Here is an 11,746-nt window from a genome sequence, read left to right on the forward strand (position 1 = left end):
AGATGAAATTGAAAAATAAATATTCAAAACAAATTATATATAGCAATCAAAAGTTTGAGGATCAAATTTGATATAATCAGCAAATAATGACATTTCTAAATTTTTCACAACTTCCGGAAAGTGTTTTCCGCCCAAATTTTTCAGGAAAACACTTTCCTGAAAACCAAGCCAAATTTTCCTTTGACTGGAAAGTGTTTTCCGTTGACCAACTTTTCCAATGGCAAACAAACACAAGAAAGTTTGGAAAGTGGTTTCCCGGAAACCACTTTCCGGAAAACAAACACTGCAAAAAAAAAAAAACATTTTCCTAGAAATCAAACCAAATTTTTCTTTGACTGTAAAGTGTTTTCCGTTGACTGAAAAGTGTTTCCGTTGACCGGAAAGTGTTTTCCGTTGACCAACTTTTCTAATGGCAAACAAACACAGGAAAGTTTGGAAAGTGGTTTCCCGGAAAATGAATTCCGGGAAACAAACATGGCCTAGAATTTTACTTCAGTATTTAACTAGTATTAACAATTTTTTTTTGTTGGTCTATTGCTTCATGTTTTTTTTTTAATTTATTTTATTAAATATAAATAATATTTTTTTGTTTCTCAATTAAAACAATTATAATATCTAAAAAAACAAAGGATGTTAGGTTGTCTGATTGGGCAGCCAACCTATTGTTGGCTTACCAAAATATACTGGAGTGAAAGACGTGTTATCCGTCTTATATAAAAAAAAAATACTAAGCATGCGGGTATTGACTTTTGTATTTTTTGCTAAGCTTAACAACGCCTAACTTCTTTTTTTTTTTTTTTTTTTTTTTTTTTTAAGATTTTTGATTAATTTCTTTTTAAATTTTAATTAATGCCATCCCAAATTTTAATTAATTTATTTTTAAGTTGTATTAATTCTTTTATTAAAATTTTAATTAATTCCATCTTTCTTATTTTTAAATTTTTACTTCACATTTTCTAATGCCTCGATGTAATTATTATAATTTATGATTTATATTTAATTTTTTTATATAAATAAATTTTATTTGCATTGTGTATTTATAAAAATAAAAATAAAAATATTTATTATTAAATAACCTCTAGTATAAAGTAAATAAAAACATATAAAATAAAAATTGCAGTGGAGGTTAATATTTGGAACGTGCTTTAGCTTTTTGTTTTTATAAAAAATATTAATTTTTTTATTTTAATATTTAATTAGCATTAACAACTCTAATATATTATTTTGTATACTCTTTAATTTATTTTACTAAGCATATATATATTTTTTATTTTTTAATTAAAAAATTATAATACCCGCAAAAATACATTGACACATTTTTTATTACATTAAAAATTAAATTAAAATCTTACCAATATTATAGAGGACTAGTAATACTAAAAAAATAATAATATTTATTTGGTGTTTTTCTTTCTACAGCCGTACTAAATTTAAACATGGTCGGGCCGGGTCACCTGATTCGTATTATTGCAGTCTTAAACAAATACACCTTCCTTTCCCGGATCCACCCGTAGTGACTCGACCACGACTCGAAAACCCTCCCCCTCCCCCTTCTCCTCCCCCTCCCAGTCTCTCGGTCTGTCCAGGGTTACAGTTCAGCTGCAAAAAGAGAAGGAAAATAATTCAGTGGTGAAGCGAGGTTAAGCATCCTCCTCGACCCACGAATCACTCTACTTGAAAGTTTCTTGTTGTTTTTTGGCAGTAATTAAAAATTAGAGGAGGAGGAAGCAAAGAAAATGAGCATAGTAGCGAAAGAGACAATCGAAGTGATAGCACAAAGCATAGGAATCAGCAATTTGTCCGAAGATGTTGCACTTACTCTCGCTCCTGATGTCGAATTCCGCATGCGTCAAATCATGCAGGTATTGTGTTCTTATTATCAACACAAGAAGAAAACTAGTGATTCAGTTAATTATTTTTTATTTTAATTATGAAATCAAATAACAGGAAGCTATCAAATGTATGCGCCATTCCAAGAGGACTAGATTGACTACAGATGATGTTGATGGTGCGCTTAACCTTACAAATGTTGAGGTAAATTATGAACGACTGATGTTTAGATAGTTTATTTGTTAAATATCATAAAATCGAAAAAGCTTTAGATGATGATGATGATGATGATGTATTGTTGTCTTATGCAGAAATATGTTCTTATGTCTGTTTAGGTTTCAATCTTTGAACTGCAGCAATTCATTACGTGTATCGATGGGTCACTAGGTTTAAATTTAAGAAGATTTTCAATCGAAAGGATGCGAGTGGCAATAGATTGGACAGGATCATGCGGGCTAATTTATAGTCCAATGTGGATTTTCATTGAAGTGGAGAGACTCTCGAGAAAAAATTGAACTCTTTCTTTCACCTAATGACCGAAAATGAACTTGAGGAAATGCTGGGACATTAGAATGGTTTTTTCAAGCATTATTCTACTCTCTTTTTTTCCCTTTTTGTTTCAGTTTCAACATTATATTTTAGGGTAGAATTTCATTGTCTTGTCTTACAGCTTTTCCATTTGGATCTACTTAATTGGTGAAGGGCTGGAATAGGGTTGCATCTAACTTTCTTATCATATGGTTCTATTTTTCTTCAGTCCTATGCCTGTTTTAGAAGTTGGGATTATTGATTTTTTGGATGTGATGAGTAGAACTGCTTGTATGGCAACTATCAAATTTGTTTTTTGTGAATTCCTGGAAATGCTATTATTGTTAGTGTTCATCCTAATTCTGTTTAATTTTTCAGCCAATATATGGCTTTGCTTCTGGAGGTGCTTTGCAGTTCAAAAGAGCTATTGGTCATAGAGATTTGTTTTATGTTGATGACAAGGATATTGATTTTAAAGATGTAAGGAATTTGAAATTATATAAATTTCTCTTTTGATTGAAATTACTAGAGCACTTTTTTTTTCAATGTTTATGTTTGAGTGATAGGTGATTGAGGCACCTTTGCCAAAAGCACCACTTGATACCGCAGTTGTTTGTCACTGGCTCGCTATTGAAGGTGTCCAACCTGCCATCCCAGAAAATGCTCCATTGGAAGGTCAGTCTCTTAATTTGGGATTTCATAAGCTTTTCATTACTGATAAACATAAGATGATATGATACAAGACCTAAGCTCTAGCGAGCTAGAATATATACCAATACTGGAATTAAGCATTTAGTAGGCTTCTAGTACCTCTGAGCTCTTAAGATGTATGTTATGATCATTTTTCTTCTTTAATTGCTTTGATGAGACAAATCACTTCTTCTAGAACTGCAGTGAGTTTGATCCTGTTAGTTTTCGTTTTTGTAAATTTTTATGTTCCGGTCAATGGAGACAATTCTTTATTCATTGTTTTAGAAATTCCTTTCTGCTCAGTTTTGCTTTTACTATTGGAGCTAATCTTTTGACGGATCATGTTTGTTCTGCAGTTATTGCACCTCCTTCTGATGGCAAAATCAGCGAACAAAATGATGAATTTCCAGTTGATATCAAATTGCCAGTTAAGCATGTATTGTCTAGGGAGTTACAGGTGTGCGATATATTATCAGCAATTTTTTTTTCCCATTTGTTTCCGTAGTGCAGTGGTTTATTCTCTTTCCCTTTTCTTTTCCTCGCCTTTGCAGCTATACTTTGATAAAATCACAGATCTTACAGTGAGAAGGTCTGATTCTGTTCTCTTTAAAGAAGCATTAGTGAGTTTGGCCACTGACTCGGGACTTCATCCGTTAATTCCTTATTTCACATACTTTATAGCGGACGAGGTACTGGCTTCCTGATTATGTCACCCTCATTAACAGATACTGGATATACATGATCATTCCTTTTGCATTTTGTTTTTCTAAATATTTGCTTATCCAATGACATAGGTTGCTCGTGGTTTAAATGATTATTCTCTTCTCTTTGCTTTGATGCGTGTTGTTTGGAGTCTTCTCCAGAATCCTCACATACACATTGAACCTTATGTAAGTTAACCTGCAGTTTATTTTGTCTTCCTGTTTACCTTTGCAGGACTTGTACATGAATAATCTCCAATTTTAGGTTTATTTATTGACAGTAGTTGTTTTGTCCACGTGGCATATGTTGATGTGGATGTAGCATCATGATTGGATTTCAAATGGCCATTCATAAGAAATGGACTCGATTATAGTTATTATTAGCTCTACCCATTGAAACCTTTGTTCTGAATAATTTGGCATGTTCTATTCTCAAGTAGTCTGGGTTACAACTTCAAATGTAGTTAAGTGAATGATAATGACTTCAGAATATAACTTTTTCCAAAAGAAATCCTTTACACACACAGACAAGTGCGCGCGCACACACACACACACTATATATATATATATATATATATATATAAACAAGAAGCACGTGCTGTAATTTTTCATTGTCATTTTGCCACTATCTAATCGGTACAGCATCCTTAACATCTGTGATTGACTTACTAATTGTGGCTTAAACTTTTTTTTTAATCAATTGTTTTAACTATGTGCACTTAATTGAATTATGATGACCTACATCTACATTTACATCTGTACCATGTATTAAAACTCAAAGAGTCAAAATATTTGGTTTGACATAAATAAACCTCTTTTATTTTTCTTTTTTAATGACTATATTATCCAACTTAATAGCCTTTGGTTCTATTCTATTTTATTTGTTAATTATACTATTATAGATGGTTTGAAAAACTAACTAAAAAAAAAATGTATTCTTTTGTGTAATAAACTAGTTAATACAGATATACCACTCTATTGATTTTGGAAAGTTCTTTTGTTCTATATAATTATTGCATGAGTATCTGATGTAAGAAATACAGGAGGGAAATTTAATCTCAATTTTTTTTTGTTACAAATTAATTTTATGAATGATTAATTTAACGGTTATGTTGTACTGAAGAACCATGACACTTATTAAGTAGGCAATAAACAATACTAATGATTTAACCTGTGCAGCTGGCTTCCTTCTTAAAAATGTCTATGTTTTCAACTATCATTCATGTTTAGATCCTCTTGTGAAAAACCAGTGAGGTCATGAACTTGAAATTTCTAATTTGTCTGCTGATTCATTTATGTAACAATAGAAAAGATAGTAATTACATTTTCATAAATTAGCTCATCTTCTGTTATTATTAGAATATGACGTGTTTCCTAGTCTTAGTTGGAAAGGAGTCTTTACTAGCAACCTGCTTTCGGTTGTTTGAGCTCATCATTAGTAATAGAGTTCTGATTTCCCAGTACGAGTATTGTATAACTTTGGGACCGAATCCCTTGCAAATAAAAAGGAAGTCTTTTTTTCTTACCCTCTCTGTAGCCCTTTATCATTTATTCTAGATTTGTCCATCATTACATTTTTTTTTCCCAAGGAATTTAGATTTGTCAGTTTGAATAGTAAATTTTTTGTTCCAACAAAAAAGTGTGAATCTAAAATCATGTGCACTGTTAATTTACCAAGTACAGATAATAGTGAACGTTCTCTCATTCGTATTTAGGATTATGAGTAGTATAGATGAATACAAGATAAAGTAAGTCAGCTCACCAACTTTCTCTCTCTCTCTCACTCTCCCCCTTTTTCAAAGAACAAGAAAATTCATGGTGAGTGAAATGCATGGAATTGATACAATGTACATAATCTTACATGTAATTGCTTATGGGTTCATTCCCCCCCCCTGTTTTCTGTGTATGGCTATTTCTTCTGACATCAATAACAAAACCAAGCCTAAACCCTCTGAAAGGTTATATTTTTTTGTGTTTGTTTTTTTTATAATAAAAGCCAATATACTAAAAAATAAGTTATTCTTGAAATGAGTGTCTTAAACATGCTGAATTGAATTATACAGTAAAAGTGAAAAAGATGGAGCTTTTGATCTATTTTTGCACATTGTTAAATTCTTTATACCATAAGAATCTACAGAAGCAAGAATGAAATATTTTACTCAGGCATGTGAATACAATGTATTTTATGATAAGTGATTTTTATATTGTCAGTGCATTGATTTATCAAGTGATATTGCGTTGTTCATATGATGGAACAACTGTCATAATAACATTGAAATTAAAAATTTAAGACAACATATTAGCTGGTCAGGGAAGAAAAGAGATTTTATTAATTGATATAGTAGTTTTCAATTAACATGAAATAGTTATGAAAGAAACTTTCTAGTAAAAGGAAGTAGACATTAAAAGTTATGTGTTTTAACTTCCAATCGTTCTTTAATATTTTTCACATGATGGTTATTGTTTGTGTGCTGATAAATGCATACAGCTGCTGATATACTTTCAGAGTTTCAGTTGTGTTTTGCTAATGGCAAATATGCAATGCACATGAAAGAAGAAAACTAGTCATAATAAAGGTTTTTGCAGTCTTACAATGGTCCTTGCTGAATCAAAGTCGTTGGTTTTTCGGTTCCACCTACTTCTTGAATGCTTCCTTTGGTGAATGTATCTTCTTCTTGTTGCTCCCGTGCATGTTTGTTTTTGATTTCCTCCTGTCCTTTGGTGTCTTTAGTTTAAGCATTTCTTCCTGATGCCTTCATATGCATCTGTTTCACTTTGACCAAACAACTTAGATGAAATTTTATTGTAATTATTCAATGTAAATGGATATATTCTGTAGTTTTTTTGAAGAGTGCAATCTTTGAAATTGAGAAGGCGGTGGATTTCTTGTCAGCTGCACCAATTGATGCCATCTGTAGTCACCTGCCTTGTTGCGAGAAAGTTAGGGAATAGATTTGCAGACAACCACTGGGAACTCAGGGACTTCACTGCTAACTTAGTTGCCTCAATATGCAAAAGGTAATTCTTCTTGTCCACTATCTGTTCTACACACAACAGTGATAATTTGGTAGGGTGCATGGTTGGCAACATTCAGCCCTTATATTATGTAAGCACAGTCTGACTGAGGTTTTTGCTCAAACCATTTGGATTATTAATTTTTATGATCATGCCTGTGGTTGAATAATCTGTGTATGGCCACTTGAACAATTAATGCCAACATTGAATCAATTTATGGGATTTTCCTTGTCTACTTGCCCTCCATGGGTAACAAACATAGCCCAGCATTCCTGACCTGATGTGACTTCATTGGTAACTTCATACTATATGTGGGCACCAAATGAATTTTAAGTTTGTGTTCTACCTTCACAATATTGTTTTTAGTAACTGAGTTAGATAACTTGATTAATTCTCAATTGACTGACTTGTCTACTTAGCGACTAAAACTGTCTATCTGTAAAAGCTAATTTGCTTTGTAAAGTATGTTCCGAGAGTAAGTTGGAGTGGCTGTTGCAGATTTGGGCATGTTTATAACAGTCTTCAGACACGTTTGACAAAAACCTTGCTCAATGCTCTTTTGGACCCAAAGCGCTCATTGACGCAGCATTATGGAGCAATACAAGGATTGGCAGCTCTTGGGCCTAATGTGGTATTTTCTCTTGCATGCTTGTAGCAAGCATAAATATGCAAATTTTGTTTAAATGCATGTTGGAAATTATTTTCCTGCTTATAATAGTATGAGGTTGCTGTTGACACATAATCTATAAGAATTTAAATAAGCCTCATCAGTTGTGTAATAGAATAAAACCGAAATGAAATAGGAGAAATTATGAACAAAGGAGGAAGCAGAAGATATATTCGACACGCAGTGATGTTGTCTGCTTTTCTCATTATTCTTACCAATAGGTGTGCAAACAACTTTTCTATTTAATGATAGAGGTAATGGCTTGCTGAGGATGCATTTTGGATTTTAATACAGACAATTGCGAAGTTGATATTGAAGGATATGCTAAAGTAGTTATTCATAGTTTTATAATTAGTAGCACAGTGTCCCAAAATTGCTTATTTGATGCTGAGCTGAAAAATATTGCATGTAGGATAAGTAGAGATATCTTGATACTTCATGTATCTCGTGAAGCTAATCAAGCAGCAGATTTTTTTTTTTTTACCTATTTTGGAAATGGGTTTGGAGATTGGAAGACAAATTATCCTTGGAATTTTGGATAATCTTATAAGTTGACATTTATGGTAAAGCTTATCATGGGGAATTTTCCATTTTTTTTTTCAAAAAAGAAATATAGAGAACTTTTTTTCCTTGAAGATTATTTTGTACCAGACCAGAATTCTGAGCACTGTCACTATTATTTGGTCTCTTTATTTTTGCGATTCTTAGGAAGCAAGATGTTTAAATTGAAAAGGACATGCTTTTGCAAGATTTTCCATCTTAAATTTCCGGTCCCTTCTTTGTACTCCCAACCAAATAGAAGTTGGGGTGCTGTACTGTTAAATCAAGCAAGGAGGTTTACTGGGATGGCATTAAGAAATTGTTTGGAAATTGCAGTCAGTCACAATTGGTTAAGGGAATTTTTCTGTGAGCATTCACTTCTAATGCAAACTTTCATAAACAAAAGTAATTTAAAAATGTAGATCTTAAATGAATGCTTGGACTCCATCCTTTCGGGAGCCATTTCATTTTTTCCCCTTTTGACCCATGCTAGACCATGGTAATCATTGAAATTGTCACCTTTTTTTTTTATTCCTGTATCTTATTTCTACTCATCTTCTAGGATTTCAAGTCATTAATGCTTCTTACTCCACAAGCAGGTTCGCCTTCTTCTACTGCCAAATCTCAAACCATATCTCCAACTTCTTGAACCAGAGATGCTTCTTGAAAAGCAAAAGAATGAGATGAAGAGGCATGAAGCTTGGCATGTTTATGGAGCGTTGCTGGTGAGTTACTGTCTACTTAATATAGAAATGACACTTGTATCCCATTAAGACTAGTTTTACAAGACTGCATATTTTCCAGTGTGCAGCGGGTCAATCCATATACGACCGCCTCAAGATGTTCCCAGCATTGATGTCCCACCCAGCATGTGCTGTATTAAGGACTAATGAAAAAGTAGTTACTAAAAGGCCAGGTGATTTTTATGACTTTTCTTTCCAGAAATTATACCATTTGAATGCTACAGTTTGTGATGTTTCCATGCCGATGTATCTATGGTGTGGAAATTAAATTTCAACAGGTAAAGATTGCATGAATGATGCACAATATATTCTTGGATCATATACAAAAATCAGGCGCAATTGCTATATTAGTGTGTGCATGCATGCATATTGGTCGGATCGTTTTAGCTATATTGCATCACCTGCTAATTTGCAAATATCTATGCTATAAATTATTTCCTCCGTTGATATCGGGAGGGATGCTTAGAGAAAAAAAGCAGTAGTAAGTGAGCATTCTGCGAATATCTATGCTGTAAACTTTTTGCCTCCTTGATGTTGTGAGGGCTGCGGGAAAAAAAAAAAGAGCAGTACTGAGTGAGCAGTCTGCAAATATCTGTTTTACATTTTTACCCTCGTTGGCGTTGTGAGGGCTGCTAAGAAAAGGATCTGTAGTGGGTGAGCATTCTGTGGTCTCATTCAGTTTTGGGCGATTTCAATCTAGTTCTGAAATATTTGAAAACCAAACTGCAATTTAGATAAAACCAAATGACCAGAAACATATTAACCAAAACATATTACATAAAAAATGAGTTAAAGGAATAAACTGAAATATAACATACAATATCCAATATATGCTACCTGTAAAATTGCCCTTAGCTTCTAACTACATGTTTTTGAGTCCATGCTTTTGAGACTCTGTTTTTCTTGATTGAGGGTGGAATCCAATCTCTTTCCTCTTATAGAAAACTATCAAGATAAACGCAAGGCAAGCATGGAGCATATGGAACAGCCGCCACCAAAGAAGATAGCAACTGATGGTCCAGTCGATATGCAAGTGGAACCAATAGCTCCAGTCCCTTTAGGTGATTCTAAAACAGGATTGTCGACATCATCTGAGCATACGCCTAATTATAGCGAAGCAGGCAGCAGAAATCAAAAAGACAAGGGTGATAGTCAAGCTATAAAGACATCAGCCATTCTCAGTCAGGTTTGGAAGGACGACTTGAATTCCGGGCATCTTCTGGTATCCCTGTTTGAGCTGTTTGGTGAGAGCATCCTCTCCTTCATTCCATCTCCGGAGATGTCATTGTTCTTGTGACCCGTTGTTAAAGTTTGTTTCTTAGGCATTCGAAACAAATCATGATGGATGGAGATACTTTTGGTGTAAAATTTAATTAAATTCCACACCAAATTCTCCTCGAAGATTTTATTTATTTAGATTTTCTATTATTTCTGCAATTCTCATCAGTTCCCCTGACCTGATAAGCATGAGTTGTTTCCCCCTTCTGATGCTGTGTTTTACCATTTCCATTCCTGTGAAGCAAAATTCTGAGCTACGATTTTGATGAGAATGCATATTTTCCCTCTTCAAGTCCGATTTCTGCTCTTTACAATAGGGGTGAGCACCTGCATCAAGCTAGAACTTACTCTTAAGATACTTGCCACCTTCAGCAAAAACAGAGCATCTCATTTATTTTCTTTGCCACTACACTTGTGAGGAGAAAAAAAATTGCGCTGGCAAAATTAACCTTGGAATACATTGGGAGAAAACAGAGAGAACGAAGACAAATTAACGAGTCATACATAAGGTAATGGATGTGGAATTAATTAGGATATGAAGAATATGAAGCAACCAGCTTAGCAGATTCCCACTCCACAGCTTTCTTCAAGAAACTGTCTTCTTCCAGCACCATCTGAACAGGCAAGAAACCCATCCCACTAGCCATGGCTAGCATCATCTGCTTGGTCTCCGCCTTGAACTCCTCTAAGTCCACTGTCCCATTCAAGTCATGATCAAATTGGACGAACAGAGAATCATAGACCTGGACAAGCTCATCTGGGTCTGTTTCCACATCTACTCCAAAGTGGGTTTCCATTACCCTCAAACCCTGCAGCTCCTTCAACATCTCCTCGTACGAAAGCTTGCCGTCATTGTTTGAGTCAAGGTGGGCAAAGCGGTCACATATCGACGCATTGAATGCTTCCTCGTCCTCCAGAAAGTTGACAATGGTGGCACCGTCCAAGATCTCCACACTCATTTTGATCTTTTGCGAACTAGAACTATAGAAGGTTTTTAAACCGTGAGAAATAAACAGAAGCTTTAGGGAACTAGATTGATGTTGATGAAGGAGTAGGCGTTGTGCTCATTTATATGTAGGTTGATGCGCCATGGAAAGTCAAAAACACAAGTCAGCACCCGGTTTCCATAAAGTATATGCTTCTGTGAAGTGCTTCTGATGAATCTCCGGCGCATAGAAAGTCGCTATGCAGTCAAAAATATAAAGTTAGCACCAGGTTTCCTTAAAGTATATGCTTCTGTGAAATGCTTCTGACGAATCTCGCCTGCTTACAACTTGTGTAAGCTGAAGCTTCGAGGATGGATCTATCACTAAAAAATTATTCTTAGAACCATCTAAAACAGTTGAGTTCTCAGTCGCAATCTAATGGCTACGGCAACTAACTGTGTGAGTTCACCTTTGGGGAATGGTGCGTGGCCTTTCCTCTAATAAAATCCAGTGGGCTAACCGTGTTTTCAAAAGTAAAAAATCAAAAGAAAGTTGACTTCCTGGTAATTTTTTAAACCCGCCGTCAAAAACAGCGGTCAGTTTTTTGCTTTCCTTCAAGGGTCAAAACAAGAACAGTTCTTTTGGCCACGATACATGAGAAAATTGTAAATTTGGTACCAAATCTTTGATTGATTTTGTATCTGAGCACCGAATCTTCAATCTACCTGTTTTTTTTTTGGTACAATGGAAAGAAAAGAAGAACAAACTAGCCTCCCCTACACTAGCTAGCACCAATAAAATCAATAAATAGAAGGCCCGTGGGATTAG

The 11,746-nt window shown here is 34.3% G+C and overlaps 2 protein-coding genes and 1 long non-coding RNA gene across 4 annotated transcripts; 1 reads left to right on the plus strand and 2 right to left on the minus strand.

The window, feature by feature from the left end:
* Window positions 1–1,478: 1,478 nt before the first annotated feature.
* On the plus strand, window positions 1,479–10,151 carry LOC7468541 (transcription initiation factor TFIID subunit 6). Of its 2 annotated transcripts, none has more exons than XM_024585438.2 (12): window positions 1,479–1,862; window positions 1,948–2,034; window positions 2,737–2,838; window positions 2,925–3,033; window positions 3,405–3,505; window positions 3,600–3,737; window positions 3,843–3,938; window positions 6,643–6,767; window positions 7,263–7,395; window positions 8,568–8,696; window positions 8,776–8,887; window positions 9,656–10,151. In XM_024585438.2, the coding sequence occupies exons 1-12, from the start codon at window positions 1,737–1,739 to the stop codon at window positions 10,009–10,011; spliced, it is 1,614 nt and encodes a 537-aa protein (XP_024441206.1). In that variant the 5' UTR covers window positions 1,479–1,736; the 3' UTR covers window positions 10,012–10,151. The 2 variants fall into 2 exon arrangements, with proteins under 2 accessions (XP_024441206.1, XP_006375548.1); XM_006375486.3 differs by having other exon boundaries at window positions 1,481–1,862; window positions 8,571–8,696.
* LOC127904291 (uncharacterized) lies at window positions 9,199–9,700 on the minus strand. Its single transcript, XR_008057307.1, has 2 exons — window positions 9,552–9,700; window positions 9,199–9,416 (listed from the first exon to the last, which is right to left on the minus strand). It is a non-coding gene; the product is annotated as an uncharacterized LOC127904291 (long non-coding RNA).
* A 208-nt stretch (window positions 10,152–10,359) lies between the features above and the next one.
* LOC7468542 (uncharacterized) lies at window positions 10,360–11,353 on the minus strand. The gene has a single exon (XM_002321125.4). It carries the CDS (start codon window positions 10,949–10,951, stop codon window positions 10,517–10,519), a length of 435 nt encoding a protein of 144 aa, XP_002321161.1. The 5' UTR covers window positions 10,952–11,353; the 3' UTR covers window positions 10,360–10,516.
* Between the last annotated feature and the right edge of the window lie 393 nt (window positions 11,354–11,746).

The sequence above is a fragment of the Populus trichocarpa genome, chromosome 14 (assembly GCF_000002775.5).
Source record: "Populus trichocarpa isolate Nisqually-1 chromosome 14, P.trichocarpa_v4.1, whole genome shotgun sequence".
Taxonomy (NCBI): domain Eukaryota; kingdom Viridiplantae; phylum Streptophyta; class Magnoliopsida; order Malpighiales; family Salicaceae; genus Populus; species Populus trichocarpa.

What these genes read in the sequence shown, in the direction of transcription:
- LOC7468542 (XM_002321125.4), bottom strand. Translation starts at nt 10,951, where the DNA reads ATGAGTGTGGAGATCTTGGACGGTGCCACCATTGTCAACTTTCTGGAG.
- LOC7468541 (XM_024585438.2), top strand. Translation starts at nt 1,737, where the DNA reads ATGAGCATAGTAGCGAAAGAGACAATCGAAGTGATAGCACAAAGCATA. An exon ending in TATTGTCTAGGGAGTTACAG is followed by an intron (nt 3,506 to 3,599) that starts GTGTGCGATATA and finishes TCGCCTTTGCAG; the next exon opens with CTATACTTTGATAAAATCAC. An exon ending in GTTGCCTCAATATGCAAAAG is followed by an intron (nt 6,768 to 7,262) that starts GTAATTCTTCTT and finishes TGGCTGTTGCAG; the next exon opens with ATTTGGGCATGTTTATAACA.